Source organism: Prionailurus bengalensis, chromosome B4 (genome assembly GCF_016509475.1).
Source record: "Prionailurus bengalensis isolate Pbe53 chromosome B4, Fcat_Pben_1.1_paternal_pri, whole genome shotgun sequence".
NCBI classification, from domain to species: domain Eukaryota; kingdom Metazoa; phylum Chordata; class Mammalia; order Carnivora; family Felidae; genus Prionailurus; species Prionailurus bengalensis.
In genome coordinates, this window is record NC_057358.1 from 37,016,492 (window position 1) to 37,038,123 (window position 21,632).

The 21,632-nt window shown below is 39.7% G+C and overlaps 1 protein-coding gene across 1 annotated transcript in view; it reads right to left on the reverse strand.

Annotated features, from left to right (window-relative positions):
- The window catches only part of WNK1 (WNK lysine deficient protein kinase 1), a 160,776-nt gene extending 139,885 nt beyond the window's left edge, over positions 1–20,891 (reverse strand). The window contains 1 exon segment of the mRNA XM_043565053.1: positions 19,497–20,891. Within this exon segment, the coding sequence (XP_043420988.1) occupies positions 19,497–20,258 (762 nt within the window). The 5' untranslated portion in view covers positions 20,259–20,891.
- Positions 20,892–21,632: the final 741 nt, after the last annotated feature.

Sequence of the window (21,632 nt, forward strand, 5' to 3'; positions counted from 1 at the left end):
CCCTAAGGAAAAACTTGGACTTTGGGTAGTTATGATGTATCAGGGTAGGTTCATCCTTGGCTGAAAAAAGAAAAAAAGTACCTTTCTAGTCAATGACGTCAATATGGAGGAGGCTATGAATGGGGGGAGGGGAACCAGGGGGTGTATGAAAAATCTCTGTACCTCTCAAGTTTGTTACAAATCTAAAACCACTCTAAAAAAGTTTAATGAAGGAAAAAAAGAGAGTATTATATTGTTGACACTGAATTCCCAGCACTGATTTTCCAAAAATAAAACAAAGGACTATTAATTTTGCTTTGAAGAATTTGTGAAAATTGATTAGGGGAGAAAAGCACCTGAAAGTAGACAAATCAAAGGACAGAAGACAATATATAATTTGTTATCAGGTATATAGGAGAAAGAATAAAATATAAAGCAGTGAGAAGTTTTTAAGATGATAGTATTGATAAAATAGCTCTCACTTGGGTTGCTGAAACTATACATGAACATATCTCTTTTGGAAAACAATCTGATTATAGAAAATATTTAAATGTTCATAACCTTAGAAACCAGTTAATTCCATTCTGAAATTTAATCCTAAAAAAAAGTCTATAGACGGTCAAATTTGGCATATTAACATGTGTTTTGTTTGCAAGGCAATAGGTAAATTCCTTTCCCCTATTCCAAAGCCATTGTCTCAAGGTCTTTTGTGTTATTTTAGAACTAGCAGTTAGAAGACAATCCCCTTAGCTGTCTTGAGAAACCTGAGGCCCAAAGAGAGAAGTTCAGCTGGCCTGTACTACAGAGAGAGGGGATGGAAACAATGAACAGCTGAAGAGGTAGAAACTGGGGGAAAAGAAGGGGCTTGGAGGATTCACCCAGATCAAGATCAATACACCTGTCCCCCACTGGGAGTGGCATATGGAAGAAGAGGATGGGAGCAGAAGTGAGAGTAAGAGAGAGACAATAATGTTAAGAACTTCGTTTTAAAAAATCTGTGAACGATCCTACTACCCAAAGTTCTCTGTAAGTCAGCCTTCAAAAGAACCTTCCAGGTTTATATAAATAGCATCTCATTGATAAGCAGTGCAGGTGGAAGACTGGAAAGCCCTTTCCTGATAACACTCTGGACTATGTGAAGACTGGAGGAAGGAGGAGTTATACAAAGGAATAATGACCAACAAAATTAGGTGAGGTCACAACACAACACATTAAATTTTAGTAAAATGGTAATATGGCATTTCTGTAAGGTTAAGACTCATGTGTACTGTATTTATGAGAGAAAAAATAATAACAATTGGGGGTAAATCATGATGTTTCTGCATAAGGAACTATCATACAGCTGTTAAAATGTTTATACTAATTCTTATGTTCTAATGAATTATAAAAGTATCATAAAATTATACATGCAGCAGAACATAGTTCCATGAGGGCAGGGAACTTATTTGCCAACTAAGATAGTACCTGGCATATAGGAGGAGTTTAATAAATATCTGTTGAATAGATATAAAACCCATCTTAAGGGAGAGAGAAAAGGAAAATATTCCAAACTGATACACTGGTATTGTCCTTTTAGTGAAAGAACTCTAGTGGGGTTATTTTTTGTTTTTATTTTTTCCTGTCTTCTAAAAGGTCTCTGAGTATATATTATTTCTACAATGGAAAAAACCAATTAGGAAGTAATTCCCTTTAAATTCATTAAGAATTTCCTAGATCTTCAGGGGCACCTGAGGGGCTCAGTCAATTAAGCGTCAGACTTCAGCTTAGGTCATGATCTCGGTTTGTGAGTTTGAGCCCCACGTTGGGCACGAGCTCTGTGCTGACAGCTCAGAGCCTGGAGCCTGCCTTGGATCCTGTGTCTCCCTCCCTCTCTCTGCCCCTCCCCTACTCGCACTCTGTCTCTCTCTCTTGAAAATAAATAAACATTAAAAAAATTAAAAAATTAAAGAATTTCCTAGATTTTGGTATGCTGTAGAATGGACTTAGCTGAAAATTTCAATAAAGGAAGAAGATTTAAGTCATCTTGAGTGGGTAGGAAATAAAAAAAAGCACACTAAGGGTGTTCCCCCTGTAGTTTAGTCAATATACAAAACTAAACTTCCTCAAAGAACTTTCAATGTACTATTGAAGGCCCCTAATACTTGGCTCTCATAAAACTTCACCATCACAGTCATGCTGTTCTAAAAGCAAACTATTGATTTAAAATATTCTGACCATGCCCAAGATCATCAGAGGTAGTGAATGAATTTTCTGCAAATCTCTGAACAAAGGCTGAGAGTGAAAATATTAATCAGCTTTGGAACCATGAATTTTAAATTTCTGTTCAGAGTGATCAAATGCATCAATGACCAATTTCCCAGATTTAGTTATAACTAAACGTTAGCCTTTGTGGGCCAAACATTCCAGTGGATTTTCTCTTGAGAATTAAAAAGAAATACATAGGCAAGGAGGAAGGAATTCAAGTGTTATATACTCTAAGATCTAAATGTTAGTTCTGAAACTGATGTCACAACTGCATGTGCAGTATGCAGTAGTAGTACAAAGTCTCAAAAACAATGGACAGTGTACAAATAATATGTATCTTTATCTAAAGTTTCTAATTTTTAACATAAGAAACATTTTTTTTCCCTGTGAGGTAAATCAGGCAAATTATGCTAAGTATACAGAACAATCACCATTATGAGAACACATACCCCAATTAGGATTACAATATACAAACAGTATTTGTTGTTCTGATCTAAACACCTCAAATTTTTAAATGAGAAAATGCTTTTGCTACACAGTAAAATAAGCAAACTACCACCATACAATCTGATCACACTTTATAAAAAATAAAAATCAAACCCAGAAGTTAGACTGTTAGAAATGGTAACAATACTTATCTGTGAATGAAGGGATTCACTGCAGGTCATTTTTGTTTCCTTTTTCCTTCATATTTCCTAATTTTTTAATGTTTATTTATTTGAGAGGGAGAGAGCACACAGGGGAGGGGCAGAAGGAGAGAGACAGAGAAACCCAAGTAGACTCCACACTGTTAGCACAGAACCCCACGTGCGGCCCGATCTGACAAACCAATGAGATAATGAGCTGAGCCAAAAATCAAGAGTTGGATGCTTAAACGACTGAGAGCCATGCCCGTCAAATTTCCTTACTTTTATAATGAGAATGCATTATTACTTCTATAAAATTTTTTCTTAAAAATATTTTTTGGGGGCGCCTGGGTGGCGCAGTCGGTTAAGCGTCCGACTTCAGCCAGGTCATGATCTCGCGGTCCGTGAGTTCGAGCCCCGCGTCAGGCTCTGGGCTGATGGCTCAGAGCCTGGAGCCTGTTTCCGATTCTGTGTCTCCCTCTATCTCTGCCCCTCCCCCGTTCATGCTCTGTCTCTCTCTGTCCCAAAAATAAATAAAAACGTTGAAAAAAAAAATTTTTTTTTGTACATGATTTAAGGATGGTTACAAAACCTAAGGTGGAGGGGCACCTGGGTGGCTCAATCGGTTAAGCGGCTGACTTCGGCTCAGGTCATGATCTCGCGGTCCGTGAGTTCGAGCCCCACGTCGGGCTCTGTGCTGACAGCTCAGAGCCTGGAGCCTGTTTCAGATTCTGTGTCTCCCTCTCTCTGACCCTCCCCCCCATTCATGCTCTGTCTCTCTCTGTCTCAAAAATAAATAAACGTTAAAAAAAAAAAAAAGAATTAAAAAAACACAAAACCTAAGGTGGAAATAAATGAAGTTATAACTCAGATAACTTGAGTCAAAATCAAATAGCATTTAGCTCTAAACAATGGCTATCAAAAGGCCTTTATACAAAAAGGAAAGTAGGCTGTTGTGGTTATTAAATTACCATTTAGATTTTGAAAAGCACTGTCTTGGCATCTCAGATATTTTCTAATTTTATTAAAATAAAGTAGTTAGAGATATTTTCACTAATCTTTTCACCCTTATTATTATATAGGACCAACTAGCCAAAGAATTAACTGGTTTGGAAAATGTTAACATAACCAAATAGTTGAACTACAAATAGTATCTCTTTTATAAGCAAGTGATATAAAAAAATCAATTTAACCTCTTCCTCAATAGGATTAAAATATGAATAAGGGCACTAGATAGGTTAAGAAATTTAAGGAGACACAATGGCCAGAAATTATTGAAGAATATAAATAAAGCGGCAAGTTTACACATTCAGTATATATCCAAACATGCATTAGCTATTTATATGAAATAGACAAAAATACTTACCAAATATTTCAAGATATGTGCAGTAAAAACTGACTTCTAATATTCTTAACAACAACTAAAATACTCAACAAGACCATAAGAAGTACCATTTCTGATATAGACATGCTGGTGTAAATAACAAAATACAAGATAATATTAAAAAAAAAATTTTAATGTTTATTCATTTTTGAGAGACAGAGCGTGAGTGAGGGAGAGGCAGAGAGAGAGGGAGACACAGATTCAGAAGCAGGCTCCAGGGCTCTGCACTGGCAGCACAGAGCCCGATGTAGGGCTCGAACCCATGAACTGTGAGATCATGACCTCAGCTGAAGTTGGACGTTTAACTGACTGAGCCACCCAGACGCCCCAAAATTTTAAAGGACTAAATGCCAATTTTCATAAAATGATCACGTATTAAAAGCATCACAAACCAAATAGAAAAGACTTAAACCAAATTTCTCTGTTCAGCAATAGCAGAAGAATTATGGTTTGCAAAGGGTGCTAATAAAAGAAACCACAAAAAGGAAGGTGCTAACATTTTTTAAAAGAAAGCCTACATAGCACATTTAATTTACTGTAGCATCAACTCTTCCACAGCATTTTATTTTAACACAATCAGAGGTGGCCAACAGAAATATAATGTAAGCTACATATGTAATGTTAAATTTTCAAGAAGCTACATTTAAAAAAGTAAAAAGAAACATGAAATTAATGTTTATTTCCTCAATATATCCAACCATGATCCTTTCAACATCTAATCGATTTTTTTAATTGGAATATTTTAACTTTGTTTTTTTTACTAAGTCTTCAAAATCCAGTATGTCACTTACACCTGCACATCTCAATTTGGATGAATTTTCAACAAAAAAAACCTTAGAAAACATTAATACTGAATTTGATATTACAAGTCATAGAAGTTATCTGCATTTATTGGGAATTATTCTGAGTTTCAGTGAGATGATTACTGTAATCTTCTCCTACAATTTCAAAGTAAATGCAAGACTGTTTGTATCACCTATTTTCCTTTAAGGTTAAAAACTGCATCATATCCCCAAAGCAACAACAGAAAGAATGTGAAAGTAAAAATAGTAAATTAATTTTAAAAGGATACTGCTGCCAGAGAGGAAGGTATGAGAGGAAAAGATGGCAGCTCTCCTACAATGAGAAGGGTGCCAGAGGGGACTTAAGCCTAGAGGGGCTAAGAGATTATGTTCATACTCATATTTTTACTCTCAACACTTCTGACACCAAATGCGTGGTGTTTTTCACATGATCAACAAATGTTTCAATTTTCTAGAATTCACTCCTGACACTAACACCTGAAATGATAGCAAACCACACAGATTAAGGGCTCAGTCCCACAAAACTGCCCCCACTTTGGATGCTAGCTGCAAGTCCCAGTACAGCTGCCACCTATACTTCTGACCAACATGCTATAAATCAGGCATTCCCATGATGCTCTCCTCAGGTTTGATAATTTGCTTGAGTAGCTCAAAGAACTCATAAACAGTTTACTTACCAGTTAATTCTAAAGGATACAATCTTGGAGCAGTCAAATGGAAGATACCTAGGGCAAGATATCATTCCAGAAATTCCAAGAGGTTTAGGAGCTCTGTCATGAGCCAGGGGCAAAGATCAAATATATATTCCTTATTATGCCATTTCTACATTAACATGGACTATGCAAATTCGCCCATATATTTAGCATGATGAGAAACAAGTCTCTCACTACTGGAGAAGGAAAATATACTTGGAGGAAAAACCATAATGAACTCTATGTTGAATTGGAATTAGATCTATCATTGTGAACCCATGGTTTCCAATGTATACAGACAACTCTATATATATACATATATACAAAGAGGACAAACAACTATGTACACTTATAAATATTTCCTAACTCTTCACTAAAAAATCTGGAAACAGCAATGCCCCAGTAGCCATGAGCACACCTGAACTTAGACGCTGCTTTCTGAATTCCATTCTATGTTCCTTATATAAGGAACCTGCCTCCATTTCTCCAAGGGCCAGTGTGGGGAAAGAACATCTTGTACAGAAAGTAAGGATATCACCAAAAAACAATAGGGGCAAGTCAACAAAAGGACACAGCAAGCAGCTCTGGCCTATCTGGGACAATTATTATGTTAAGTATTTCATAGTAAAAATAAAAAGGTTTTTTGAGGTATTACAGTACCTATCATATAAATACAAGAGGAAAAAAAATCCTGTTGTGTAAGTTAGCTAAGTACTGGTTGTTAAAAAAGCCATCCTTATTTGTGAAGAGGGTTAAGGATGACAGATGTTTAAAGCATTAAAATAAGATACTCAAGCAGAGTACATACTCGATAAGACCCGTGAAAGCCTGTAATAGTGGTATTTATGGCAAATATGGAAGTTTCACATCTGTCCTTGCAAAGATAGAAAATAGTTAAGATTCTTATCACAGAAATCAAAGCTACACTTTAGCCAACAAATGCTTATCAGCAGAATATATATCACTATGACCCCCTCCCAACTTACATCTGGGGGTGGGAGGGGGGTGCGGTATCTGTAGAGACAAAGGTATAAATGCAACACAGATAATTTGCCCACCAAAAATAATATCTAAACTAGCACCTCTATGTAGTAGGGTACCTGGTCAGGCAGAATTAATATTTAGTTGAGAGTCTACCATTTAAAAATTGTTGGTGGCTTTTTTTGTCTAGACAGAAAAGAGCCATGCACCTGGGAGTCACCTTCTTTGCTCTGGGAAGAACCATTTGAGTGGCCCTTTTCAATCATGTAATTGAAGCAAACAGATATCTCTTGCCCTAGAGAAGTTACACAGCAGGCTCTATTTTTGACTTGATAAAAGCATCCCCACCAATAATATTAAATACTACTGAGTTAAGGGGCACCTGGGTGGCTCAGTCGACTTCTGCTCAGGTCATGAACTCGCGGTTTATGAGTTCGAGTCCCGCGTCCGGCTCTGTGCTGACAGCTCAGAGCCTGGAGCCTGCTTCGGATTCAGTCTCCCTATCTCTCTGCTCCTCCCCTGTTCACGCTCTGTCTCTGTCTCTTCTCTCTCTCTCTCAAAAATAAAAATAATAAAAAACATTAAATAGTACTGAGTTAAGAGAAAGTGTGTAGAAGTATGCAAAAAAAAAAAAAAGGCTAAAAAAAAGTCTTTTGGTAAACATAGGGACTCCAAGACTTTCCTTTTTAAGTTTACCATTATCAGAAATTCTAACAGACTTAAATGACCCTGAATGAGGTCCACTGGCAGGAAAATTTGCCCCATCCTGAACATACACAATAATACAACGTACCTTGAGGGAAGGGAGAATGAAAGCCTAAACCTCTGCTTGGGGATGAAAGAGGGATGGGTGATTTGTACAGTACATTGCTGAAGCTGAAAACCCCTACAGACCTAGCTACTCTAACTAAAAAAAAGAATGTTTTGAACAATCTGCCATAATTTGAGGCAAGACACGCTTACGTGGTTTGCACATACTTATGTGCCCAAGTATGGATTACCCCTGGTATATAACAGGGTAATTGTCTGACTTCAAAGTACCATTGTAGGCTAAAGAACATCCAGGAATCCAGGCCTATGGGATGATATATCAGTCTGTGCTAGCGGGTACACAGGCAAATAATAACTGATACACTTTAAGAATTTTATTAAATTGTTAATACAAAGTCTTGATATTTTCAAGAAGAAAATCTCATTATCTGTAAATCTTACTGGAGGTGAGGTAACATCTTATTCCCCTAACAATGCTGAATAAATTATTGATTCCAGAGGATTTCAAAACATAATTATGTAATTTAAATGAGATTTCTATTTGGAGTTCATACAAAGAGAGTCAAATCCTTATCAACAGTATATGTAATATGTCAAAGTAAACAGTGAAGAGAAGGGAAAAAAGATAACAAGATTAAAAAAAATCAAGGGGGAAAAAGTCAATTCATACTATCAGTATCAAGAACTAAACTAACAAACTATAATGTCAATCTTCAAAGTAAATAAAACTAAGTCCTATGGAAATTATACAATAGCAATTAACATGTTGATCTGTTCATTAAGTACTCCAATATCCTTAATTCTGCTTTCCTGGTTGAGTAAAAATAGCATTGATACCTAACAATTTTGGAAATTTAGAAGTTTAATTTTTACTAACAATGTAAAACTTGAAAATGAACAATCTTTATACATAGAAGTTGCTAAAGACCATTGACAAAAATCCTAACAATACTATAGCCATTCAATTTGTCTCTATTAGATAGAAATTTAATACACATAGACCCCTAGAAACAATACTGCTTCACCTTAAAAACTTAAGTCTAAACAGAACATCCTGTGATAACCAATGAATGTAAATAGCATCTAAAAAACTCTGAACACACCCAAAAGTTAATTTTAAAAAATCCTGCCATCTCCCTCCTTATAGAGCTACATGTGTATACTGGCTAAAAGGCCATTTAAATAGAGATTTATTTCATGAAGTGAAAGTATATATAAAAGGTGTAAGATGCTCAACAATGAATTATAATTGCTAAATAGAGCAAAAAGACTTAGAATTCCACTAGGATTCAACCTCCCCATCCTGTTTAACTGAAGTATTCTGCAGTTGGAAAAAAACAAGATATGCCATGATCTTAAGTTATTAAACCTGAGTTAGTTTCCTCAAATATAAAATTAAGAATATATTTTCCTTGGGGTGCCTGGGTGGCTCAGTCGGTTAAGCATCCAACTTCAGCTCAGGTCATGATCTCGTGGTTTGTGGGTTCAAGGCCCACACTGGGCTCTGTGCTGACAGCTGGGAGCCTGGAGCCTGCTTTGGAGAGAGGGAGGGAGGAAGGGAGGGAGAGAGGGAGGGAGGGAGGGAGGGAGTCTGCCTGCCCCTCCCCCACTTGTGCTCGGCTCTCAAAAATAAACAAAAAAGAAAATATCTTCCTTGTACTATTGTGAAAATTATAAATAAATCTTTAACAATTATGGGCATGGTACTGTGCCTGTCACAAAAAAGAGCTCTTACTAGCTAGCTATTAGTAATTATTAACATATTTCCAGATTAATTAACAAGGAACACTTTGCAAAAAAGGCCTTAGGAAGTTATGCAGTATTTAGGGTTTTTCTTGTAGAATGGTCCATTTTTACCACATCCTAGAAACAGTAGAGTAATTCAGGATATTTCTTGCAATAAAAATTTATTTGAAATCTGGCTGTTTCCTCAAGAGACACACAAAGATGGTCATTTCAGAGAGATGGCTCACTTATAAAGTATGTATCATCACACTATTATGTAAATAAATATAACATGCAAGCCAGAGATTATAGGAGAGAAGCAAACTTTGTTTAACCAGGACATTATTCTCAATGCATAAGTGAATATTCTGGACACCAGTTGATAAATTGCATGGTGTATGAAAACTTACTTAGATTAAATGTTAACTATCCACAAAGAATAACCAAAACTAAGACAACTAATTAGCTTAGGACAGACCCTTAGGATGGATACTAAGGCAGAATAAGCAGACAAAAAAGAGATACTGAGGCAGAGAAAACAGACAAAATACTGTATTTCAATGCTTTAACTTTTAAAGACCTTTCCTTGCTTATCTATCCATCTCATCCTTGATCATGCCTTCTACTTAGCCAATCTTTCTTGCCCCGTACTCATTCAAACTTGTCTAAAGAAATGGCCTAGTCTTCCTACTGTCTCTAGTTCTTAACCTTCCTCAGCCATTCCCTTAAATCCACTGCAAATTTCCTATTCTGAAACTGTAGGATCACCAAATATCTGGAGCAAATGTGACATAATGTTTATCTTTGTTAATTCTGCATGTATATGTGTTGTTTGTGATAGCATCCTTTGTACATCTTTTCAAAAAAAGGATGGCTATTTTTACTTTATTAATACAGAACACATTTTAAAAATATGTAACTTAAGTTATAAAAGCACCACACTGTATATTCTTTATAGCATATAAATTATACCTCAATCAAGCTATTAAAAACAAAAAAAAAACCCACACACAATTCAACCCAAGATCTACATACAGCACATTCCAAAAGAACTTCCCACAATGATGGAAATGTTCTTTATGCCATCTAATATGGGAGGCACACATGGCTTCTGAGCACTTGAAATGTGGCTAGAGCAACTGAAACACACAGTTTTTAAAACTTATTTCACTTTAATTAAGTTAAATAGCCATAGGAGGCTAGTGAACAGTACATAAATCTAGGATGTTACCAGTGTTATATCTACCCCTACTCACTTCTCTCTTAGATAACTGCAAATTTTGTTATTAATGACTTAACAGTCGGGGCGCCTGGGTGGCGCAGTCGGTTAAGCGTCCGACTTCAGCCAGGTCACGACCTCACGGTCCGTGAGTTCGAGCCCCGCGTCGGGCTCTGGGCTGATGGCTCGGAGCCTGGAGCCTGTTTCCGATTCTGTGTCTCCCTCTCTCTCTGCCCCACCCCCGTTCATGCTCTGTCTCTCTCTGTCCCCAAAATAAATAAATGTTGAAAAAAAATTTTAAAAAAAAAAATAAAAAAAAAATGACTTAACAGTCAAATGCAATAAACGATTTCAAAAGCCTAACTAATCTCTACAATTCTTTTTTAGTCCTTCTAAAATATATTCTCCAAAATTACTACTATGCAAACTGAACTTCTCTGCTATATTCCTTTCTTAAAATGTTATTACCTTGATAGGGGTACATGGGCGGCTGTTGGTTAAGTGTCCGACTTCAACCCAGCCCAGGTCATGATCTCGTGGTTCGTGAGTTCCAGCCCCACGTCAGGCTCTGGGCTGACAGCTCAGGGCCTGGAGCCTGCCATCAGATTCTGTTGTCTCCCTCTCTCTCTGCCCCTCCCTCACTCATGCTCTGTCTCTCTCTCAAAAATAAATAAACATTAAAAAACTTTTTTTTAAATGTTATTCCCTTGAGGGGCGCCTGGGTGGCTCGGTCGGTTGAGCGTCCGACTTCGGCTCAGGTCATGATCTCGCGGTCTGTGAGTTCGAGCCCCATGTCAGGCTCTGTGCTGACAGCTCAGAGCCTGGAGCCTGTTTCAGATTCTGTGTCTCCCTCTCTCTCTGCCCCTCCCCTGTTCACGCTCTGTCTCTCTCTGTCTCAAAAATAAATAAACGTTTAAAAAAAAAAAATGTTATTCCCTTGATATTGCCATTCTTCTATTTAGTCTAACCCCTGGGTTCTTTCTTTCCTTTGCCCACCCATTTTGCCCTGGGAAAATTATTCTCCTCTGTCTCGTCCTCTTCCTCCCTCTCTCTCTCTCTCTCTTTCTCTCTCTCTCTCTCTCTCTCTCTATATATATCCCCTCCTTAGATGAATTCATTTACTTGCATTATTTCAGCTATGACTAACACAGACATTTGGGAATCTACAGTTATATCCTGGACCTATGCTTTGAGCTTCAATAATATATCCAAATGCCTACTGAACTTCTTCACGGAGGTTTCACAAGTACCTCAGACTTAACATGTCAAATTGAATATATATCTCCACAGGCTTTCCCCTCCCCCCAAGAACAAAACCCGTAATTCTTTCTTATTCCCTCCCTCACCTGACAGCACAATCATCTATCCCTACCCTTTTATTTCCTTCATTTTTCCTCCAAATTGCCAATTCATCACTAAATCCTACATATTTTATCTCCTAAATATTTAAAGATTATACTCCTCTACTTCCGCCCTCATTCAGGCCATAGAAATCTCATGCTCATACCCCTAACTAAACTCTACATATCCTTTGTACTCCTTAAGTCCACTCTCCACAATTACCACTAGGCAAATCTACCTAACTTCTTTGCTTAAAATTCTTTAGTTACTATCCACTGCCTATACCTGAGTATTTGTGTGGGAGGGGTGTGTGAAGCATTCAAAGAGCATGTAAATATAAATATAATAATGATATCTAGAAATTCTTCAGCATGTTAAAGAGATGATCTATTGCATTTCTCAAAGTGACCTTAATCCACAATGACCTACCAGTCCAAGTAAGGAGAGTATCCACAAAGATATACCAGGTTATTTAGCTCAAAACTATTAGCTATTAAGATGATCTTGTCATTATTCCAAAGAAACTTTTACTTCTATTAAGAGAAAATGTACATGTTAATAATGATTTGATTTAATAATTAGTTTTACCTCTCACTGTTTGGTTTATATATTAGTTTGTGTTTGATTAACATAAGACCATCCACCATGCACATACTGACAAAAAAAGACATCTGTCTCTGAGAAGCTGAACTTTGGCTACATAAAAGGCAATTATTTCTATAGAAATAATTAGTGTGGCTCTTAACTAACCTGAATATGATGATTATATCAAGTAGATTTCTAAACACTCTTTCTTAAATTATTATTTTTTTAATGTTTATTTTTGAGAGAGAGACAGAGACAGAGTGCAAGTGGGGGAGGAGCAGAGAGAGACGGAGACAACAGAATCCGAAGCAGGCTACAGGCTCTGAGGCTGTCAGCACAAAGCCCAACATGGGGCTCGAACTCAGGGACCGCAGATTTCTTAAGAAAGCTTAAATTCAGAGAGAAACTGTATTATTTGCTTGTGATGACAAACAGCTTAACTGAGGATTCTTTTCCGAAAATCATTAAACACATTCATTTAGTATAGCACACTTAATATGTCTATCTTGAAATGCTAAGATTCAAGTCGCAATATCAACAAGTAAATTCTTGGGGCACCTGGGTGGCTCAGTCAGTTAAGTAGCTGACTTCAGCTCAGGTCATGATCTCACGGTCTGTAGGTTCGAGCCCCACATCAGGCTCTGTGCTGGCAGCTCAGAGCCTGAAGGTCTGCTTGGGATTCTGTGTCTCCCTCTCTCAGCCTCTCCCACACTCATGCCGTGTCTGTCTCTCAAAAACGAATAAACATTAAAAAAAAATTTTTTTTTAAAGAAGAGCTTCTGGGGGCACCGGGGTGGCTCAGTCGGTTGGGCATCCGACTTCAGCTCAGGTCACAATCTCGCGGTCCGTGAGTTCGAGCCCCGCGTCGGGCTCTGGGCTGATGGCTCAGAGCCTGGAGCCTGCTTCTGATTCTGTGTCTCCCTCTCTCTCTGCCCCTCCCCCGTTCATGCTCTGTCTCTCTCTGTCCCAAAAATAAATAAACGTTAAAAAAAAAAATTAAAAAAAAAAAAAGAAGAGCTTCTGGCAATTTCTCTTCAGTCTGAAAAGCTGTTCCCCTGTCTTAAGATTTAATACAATTCCTAAAGTAACAAGCCAAAAAGTTCTTAAAACCCAACTTTAACTAAGAAGTTTAAAATATTCAACCAATTTGTAATAAGCAATAACTTATGACCTTTCAAATTGGATTTTTTAAAGCACCATCATCCTTTTATTGTCTATAACACTTTACAGTTTTCAAGCACCTTCACATAGTTTTCCAGTTATCTTCAACAATCCAGTTAAGTCATGTTACTAATAAGTCAGCATTACAGATTAAGTTCCTTACTCAGGTCAGATAACTGAATAACATAGAACCCAAATGTTCTGCCTTCGAAGTCTTTTCCATTATATGGTATTGTATTATACTACAGTAAACTCTCCAAATACAAGATTAGAGAATCAGCTGTGGACCAAAGAGAGGAAAGTATGGAGAAAACATCCCTGAGATCTACAACTATTTTTAACTTAGAAAAGAATATAGTATTTATTAAAGTATATTGAGAATGAACTTATACCTTCAAAGAGCTCAAAGACTAGTGAAGTAAACAAAGAATATAAACAACTTTTAATCAATCTGAAGAATACTGTAAGAATGATCCCAAAAGGAAAAAGATCTTCGCAAATTCTGGAGGGCAGTAATTCAGAAAGGCTGGCATTTGAGAAAGTGACAGGTCATGAAATTACAAAGTAAGGCAGAAGACAGGTAAAGCTAAAGAATTTCAAAGCACTGATAACAACATATTCAACCCCAAAGTTCCCCCTGTAAGAGCAGCCAACAGTAAAGAGTTTTGCTACATGATTTTTCAAATCAAACAAAATGTTCACGGATATCCTCAAAAAGCGTAAAGAGATGCTGTATCATCACAGTTAATACTTATGTGCCAGGTCCTCCCGCAAATGTTTTACATTTATATTAATTCATTTAATTGTCACAACAACTCTATAAAGTAGGTACTCTTATTACACTCCATTTTATCGATAGGAAATTGGCCCAAAGTTGCCCAAGGTGACACAATCATTAGCTGAGTCAGGATTTGAATTCAAGCAGTTCTTTTTTTTTTTTCAGGCAGTTAAGTTCTTATTTACTATATTATACTGCAGAAAAATAATGCCCTCTTCAAATCTAAATTCAGGCGGTGCATGCTAAGTCTCACATATTTCTGCACACTACAGTGGTCCTGTTAAAAAAAGGAAAAAAAAGAAAAGAAAACCAAAAAAATCCTCAAATAGGGGCACCTGGGTGGCTCTGTCGGTTAAGTGTCTGACTTGTGATTTCGGCTCAGGTCATGATGGATCTCAGTTCGTGAGATTGAGCCCTGCATCGGGCTCTGAGCAGGCAGTGCGGAAGCATGCTTGGAGTTCCCTTTCTCTGCCCCTCCCCTGCTCACACACACTCTCTCTCTCAAAATAAATAAACTTAAAAAAAAAAAAACTCAAATAAAATGTAAGATGCTAAAAATAAAGAACTGATACAGCAAAACCTAATAACTATTAATGAATTTTTTCATGTTATACTAACATTTTCAGAAATTATAATTTGAGCATAACTACTCTTGCTACTTTCACAGCTTCATTTAAAAAATCTTAAATCTATATTAGAAAATCCAAATAACAGCTTTAGAATGATTTCTGAAAATGAGAGCCCAGTTTTAGTTGAATGTTTCCATAGAGATTAAGTAGAATGACTTTCAAATGACCAGGATCATGCACTAAAACCTGAATGTCAAGAAATGAATTCAACCACCAGATAATAATAGAGTCCCCATCTGTTTGTTTGTTTTTTTAATGTTTATTTTTTGAGAGAGACAGACTTAATGTTTATTTTTTGAGAGAGTGTGAGCAGGGGAAGGGCAGAGAGAGAGAGAGAGAGAGAGGGAGACACAGAATTCGAAGCAGGCTCCAGGCTCCGAGCTGGCAGCACAGAGCCCGATGTGGGGGCTCGAACTCACAAGCTGTGAGATCATGACCTGAGCCAAAGTCAGCTGCTTAACTGACTGAGCCATCCAGGCGCCCCAGTCCCCATTTGTTTTTGACAAAAACAATCTTCCACTAGGAACAACTGTGATACTTAAGATGAGAAAAAAGGTAAATAATAGAAAAGGAAAACATTCAAACCCCAAAGACTAAGTAAGAAATATCACTGAAAAGTCAACCTAAATATAATTCTCAACACCTGTACCACAAAGGTTACTTCCTACAGCAATAAATTTACATACATTTTAAAGCGTATCTTACCTAACAAAATTATCTTCTTTAATTCTATTCTGTATTATTGGAAGGGAAAAGGATTACTTCAAACAAGTTACCAATCATTCTTTAATTTGCATAACAGCTACATTTGTGTTATCTCAATTTTGTTTATACTCATCAGTTACTCTGAGGCTTTAAAACAAACAAAACTCCAAAGACTATTCCCTGAAATCTTGTTCCTGGGACTGAAAATTACTGCAGATTCTCATCCTGAAAACACGGAATTTGGCACAAATGTAAAAAAGGGCAAAAAAGAAAATCAATATTCAAGTGGAAGATTCAGTTCAATGGGTTATTTTAAGAACTAAAGCAGGGGCGCCTGGGTGGCGCAGTCGGTTAAGCGTCCGACTTCAGCCAGGTCACGATCTTGCGGTCCGTGAGTTCGAGCCCCGCGTCAGGCTCTGGGCTGATGGCTCAGAGCCTGGAGCCTGTTTCCGATTCTGTGTCTCCCTCTCTCTCTGCCCCTCCCCTGTTCATGCTGTCTCTCTCTGTCCCAAAAATAAATAAACGTTGAAAAAAAAATTAAAAAAAAGAACTAAAGCAAAGAAATAAGTTATGGTTTCTTAATCACAAACCACATCACATTTCTGCAGCACTGCTAAACTTTTCATAAAACATTAATAACACCTGTATCAACTATACTTCAGCTTAAAAAAAAAAAGAAAATTAAGTCCAAAAAAAACTCATCACATACTCATGATGAGACATAAGCCTTAATTTACCAAAAAAAAAAAAAAAAAAGCCAGAGTAAAGCCAGCACTAAGTACACTGGAGCTTAACCAAAATTTATGATTTGACCTCCCCTTCCAAGTAGATCTGTAAACAATCTCATCAAAATATAAAGTGAATATATCAAGTTACCAAGCAAACTATTTAGAAGCAATTTGTGGAGAAAAGTACTTAAAGTAATCAAAATCATTCACAAATCTATGTATAAATACATTTTCTTTAAAAAGTTATGCTACATTTCTTAAAAAAACCAAGATGTTTCTACAGAAAAGCAATAAACTCTGCAAAGTTGGGCAATAACATTTTCTGACCAAGGCAACAGAGTACTAAAATTAAGGCATGTTATTTGCCTAATAAAATCAAGTAAAGAAATCTGCAGCTTAAAAGATCAGTTATCAGCTAAGATCCTGTGGTATCAAAGTATTACCTAGTATTATTTATTAGGAATTGATACTTGCATACTGTGACTCTTAAAATTAGCTTGATGGAAACAAGTTTGATTTATATACCACATTCACCCATTCTCTATCCTAAAAAGCCTATTTGTACATTTAAATTGATAAAATCAATACTCTAAACCATAGGGTATTGGGTCAGACTTCCCCAGAAATCTGACAGCGACTTCCACACCAAAATACAACTGCTTCATTTGAGATGTACTAATTAGCAACCTACTAAACTACAAAAGCTTTAACATTTCCCAAATCATTAGATCCTAACCAGTTTAAATTTTATTCTTTACCAATCTATGCAAGTCATCTACCTGCTCCATGATTTCAGGCTACTTATCAAATAAGTAGCTGGGCAGAATAACCTAAGATTTCTTCCAATTTTAATACACTATTTAACAACTGAATACAGAATTTCTCCTGTCTTCCTCCAGAAAAATATGTACGTTAGAAGTATACATTTAGTTAAAAAGGCTTTCCTTTCTTCCCAATGCTTTAGTAATCCTTTAATTTGTATCCAAAAACAAAAACTCAAAACTAACCTAATGAATAAATTATTAGGTAAATGTACTGATCAAAAAACCAAAAATACTGTATAAAACATCTGGGGCTAGGAAAATCATATTTTAAAAAACAAAATGAAAAATTGCATAAACAGAGTCAAATAACATAAGGAGGTTTCTAAACCAGGGTACCACTCAGTGAACTAGGATTTGGTTCTGCAGCCAAATCCTTAACTGATTTAAAAATAAGATGGTGATATTATATATAAGGATATCAGATATTCTTTAATTTGACCATGCCCATGTCTAGACAGAGAACAAAAATCCAAAAAGCCATGAGTTCAAAGAAAAACTGAGAGGACAAAATTATTATGACATTAGGCAAATTGAGTTTTTTTCCACTGTATCATTAGTTCCAAGGTAAACTATCAAAAGATTACCATTGATTAAGGAAAACACAATTACATTCTGAGAAGTCTTGAAGGTTAAATAATTGAAACTAACAAAATTAGTCCATAAAGTGATCAACGTTTACTTGGGTCCAGTCTTAAGAAAGTAAGGTAACTAATTAAAAAAAAATATGTATCCAAAAGGCACCTATTCAAATATAAAACCATAACAGAAGAATAAAATCCAGGATCAACAGTAATAGGCACCCGTTGTACAAGAGAAAAGTGTCTGTATGTAGAGAATAAATGGAATTTTTGCCTGTAAACCAAAAGGAATCAGACTTAAGTTTCTGAGGATGATCAACAGGAATAAAGTCATAGTTTGACAAGATTTTTTTTTAAAGCTGCACCCTTTCCAATACAAATCACCATAAAACTGAGTTCCTTTTATTTCACAATGCCTTAGAAGTTCTACACCATTTATGTAAAACTTAAGAAATTATTATGTTCCTAAAGAAGTTGTCAGTTTTTAAGTTCACCTCCTTCCACATGTTAACTTCCCTTCACATTTGATATGGCCTTGGTCATTTGGAAAGTGACATTCAAAGGGTTAAGTATTAACATATTAGTTAATGGATAAAATAAACTTCTAGATTATTGTTATTTTCAAATCCTATTTTGGTCCATTTTTTTGACAAGAAGAATATGGGTAACAGGCATTTTCATGTATAATGTATCTAACTTTTTCATTCAGTGGAACTCTGCTTCTTCCAATAACCTATGTTCACTTCTGGACGAGGAGAACATTCAAGCAAGTTGCTGTAGGTCAAGCAACAAGTAACCCAAACCTAGCTATTTAAACCTAGAATATATCTGTCAACCAGAATGACACACCATGATTTACCCCATGAAAACCTCTCTGAGAGGTTAAAAGCAAAGCACCGTGAGTCCTTTAGACTCTTGTAAATGTTTGGCTTAAAAACCTTTCATAACAAGTTTAAAATAACAATAGTGACATTACAACTCTAAAAGCACTTCTATAATTGTACATTGGTTCTTGTACTGTTCACTGTATAGAGAACGGACTGAAGACATACTAGTTTTAATTAACACTGTCAGATAACTGCCAGTTACCAAAAGGCTTAAGCATCATTAGGTGGAACAATATCAAACACTTACTGTACCCTTTTAGTCCCGAGGCATTTATTCAGAGAAGAAAATCTTTTTTATATAGTTTATATTAAATGCCTGTGCAATCACCAACTAGGATATATCCAAAGTAAGGTCATTCCCAAAGTAAGGTCATTCGTGAACAAGGTCGTTCTTATTTTAAAAGTACAGCCTGATGTCAGGGATGGAAACGAGCGTGTAACACACCAGGAGCTCAACAGTGCAGAGCCTCTGATGAGATGGAAATGCACAAGGCAAGAAGACTCTGTACTTTCCTAATTCAGAAACTTTCCCACTAATTCCGAGTTTCCTGCCAGACACTAAAACAATAACAAGTAGGTAATGCATTTGTACTCAGATGATTTTCATCACTCCCTCTCCAGTATCAAATCTCTTTGGCTACCAATAATTCTTACCCTACATCGGGTACCCTACGTACATGCACAAATTCTAGTTTCTATCTCTTGCAAAGTTGGTACTCCTCGCCCCGCCCCGCCCCGCCCCCAGCCCCCGAGCGAACAGTTAGATAATGACTTGTAAAGGATGAATTCGATAAACTGGCTTAACCAAGCTAAATTTAGATCCAAACCACCGAAAGATAAAGAAGTGGGGCTATACCTGCAGTTCACACCAGGCGACCTCCACAGTAGTTTCAGTGTCGAGACCTTTGTAGACGGTCTTAAAGGAGCCTCGGCCAATCTCGATGTCGAATTTGAGAAAGCGGCCATCGTTGGACATTCCCACGGCCTTGGTCTCCAGCTCTTCGATGTCATCCTGTTGCTGGCTCCGTTCCTCCTGTGGTTCCTTGGCGCTGCCGCCGCCGCCGCTGCCACTTCTGGCCGACGGAGGCTCCTCTTTGCTCCCCACATGGTTGGGCTGGGAAACTTGGCGGTCTCTGCCGGTACTGCTGGGGGCGGTCGCGGCTACAGCGCCCGCGCCGGCTGGCTCCCCGGGGGCGGCAGCGGCGGGAGGCAGCTGGGCTACCTGGGCAGCGGCGGTGGCGGTCAAGGTCTCCTCGCGGTGGGGCTCCGGCGGGGTGCTCTGCGGAGCCGCCGTGGAGACGGCGGGCTGGGGGAGAGAAAGGGGAAGGCCGGGCAGTTCCAGCGCAGTGGCGTTGGAGTCGCAGATGACGCTGCGGCGGAAGAAGCGGTGCTCAGTGGTGGTAGTGGTGGCGGCCGCGCCACGGCTGTCCTTGTCCATAGTGTGGCGGCGACGCCGGTACTCCTCCGTCCGGCCAGTTCCGGCGTCGGGCCCCGCGCTGCCCAGTTTCTCCCCCACCGAGGAATCGGAGCTGGAGCCATTCTTGGGGGAAGGCGCCGGCGGCGAAAGGAACAAGGAGCTCGGAGTGCTGCTCTGCTTCTCTGAGGCGCCGCCAGACATGGTCGGTCCGCTGGAGCGAGGCGAGCGGGCTCGAACTCGTCAAGGAAGAGAAGGCGAGGGGCCGAGCCCGAGGAGCGGCGGCGGTGTGCGGGTCCCGCTGCGACGGCTCCCGCCGCCGGCGGGTTCGGATCCACCTGGACGGCCGCCTCCTCACTCAGCACTGACGAGCCGCCCCGAAGGAGACGCGGGCCCCTGGGCCCAGTTGCGGCGGCTGATACGGCTCACGAGGCGGGCTCGTCGGAGGGCGATCGAGGAGCTGAGCCACGGGGGTTAGCGCCTCACGGTCCGCATCCATCCTGCGGCGAGAGACGGCCGGGAAGGCTGGAGCAGCGGAGGCGCCGCAGTCATGAGGGGCAGGGCAAGGGGCCGGCACCAAGTCGAAGCGGATGCGGCGGATGCGGCGGCGGCTCCAGCTCCCCGCCGCCGCCGCCGCCGCTTCCCGAGCTGGGCGGGCTAGGCCCCGGGGGCGGCGGCAACGCGAGGAACCGACGGGCGCGGACTCCCGAGCGGTGGCAGCCCCACAGCCGAAGAGAGTGGGAGGGGCCGAGGAAGGAGAGGGAGGGCCGGCCGGGGGCTCCCGGTCAGTCAATCGGTCGCCTCCTCCCACACGCGCCCCCAGCTAGGGGGACCAGTCTCACAGGGCGCCCATCGACCGGACGGGAAGGGCCGACGCCTCGAAGCCTCGGTGCCTGAGGAGCGGGCCCCCCCTTCCCCGAGGCCTCCCCGCCCGCCCCGGGCCTGGCAAACCCTCGTCTCCTCCCGGGCCGGTGCCGGGGGCTGACGGAGGGAGGGAACGGTGGGGAGGGGAGGGCCGCTCACCGCGGGGCCCGAGCTCCGCTGCTTCTCTGGGCCGAGAGTAGAGGAGACCGAGAGGACTGGGTGAAGGGGGTTAGGGAGAGGAAAGAGTAGTCACCCCCACCGGGCGCCTTCTGTCACCGAAGATGGGGGCGCAGAGTGGCCGAGTGTGAAGAGCCGCGTCCGCCGGGGAAACTCTCCGCGCTAAATGGCGCCGGGAGTCTGAAGCCTCCACACAGCCCGCTCGGACCCCGCCCCCCGCCGCCCGGGGCGCCCCACCCCCACCCCGCTCTCGGGGCTCTCGCGCAGGCGTGCTAGTACCGAGGCTCCCTGGGACTTGTAGTTTTGGCATTAGAAGGATGAAAGGGACTGAGGACGAGGGAGCCTACGACTTCCGTGATGCTCTGTGGTTGCTTTACCCTTATGCCTCATGGGAGTTGTAGTTTTCTTTGGAAACCGCCCCTTCTGGAAGGCTGATGGGAGCGTCCCGGTGGGTCGCTAAACCCCATCCTTAAGTCAAGGCTAGCTAGGAAAATCATTATTTAGGGTTTAATTTGCGAGAAAGGGGAAGGAAGAAAA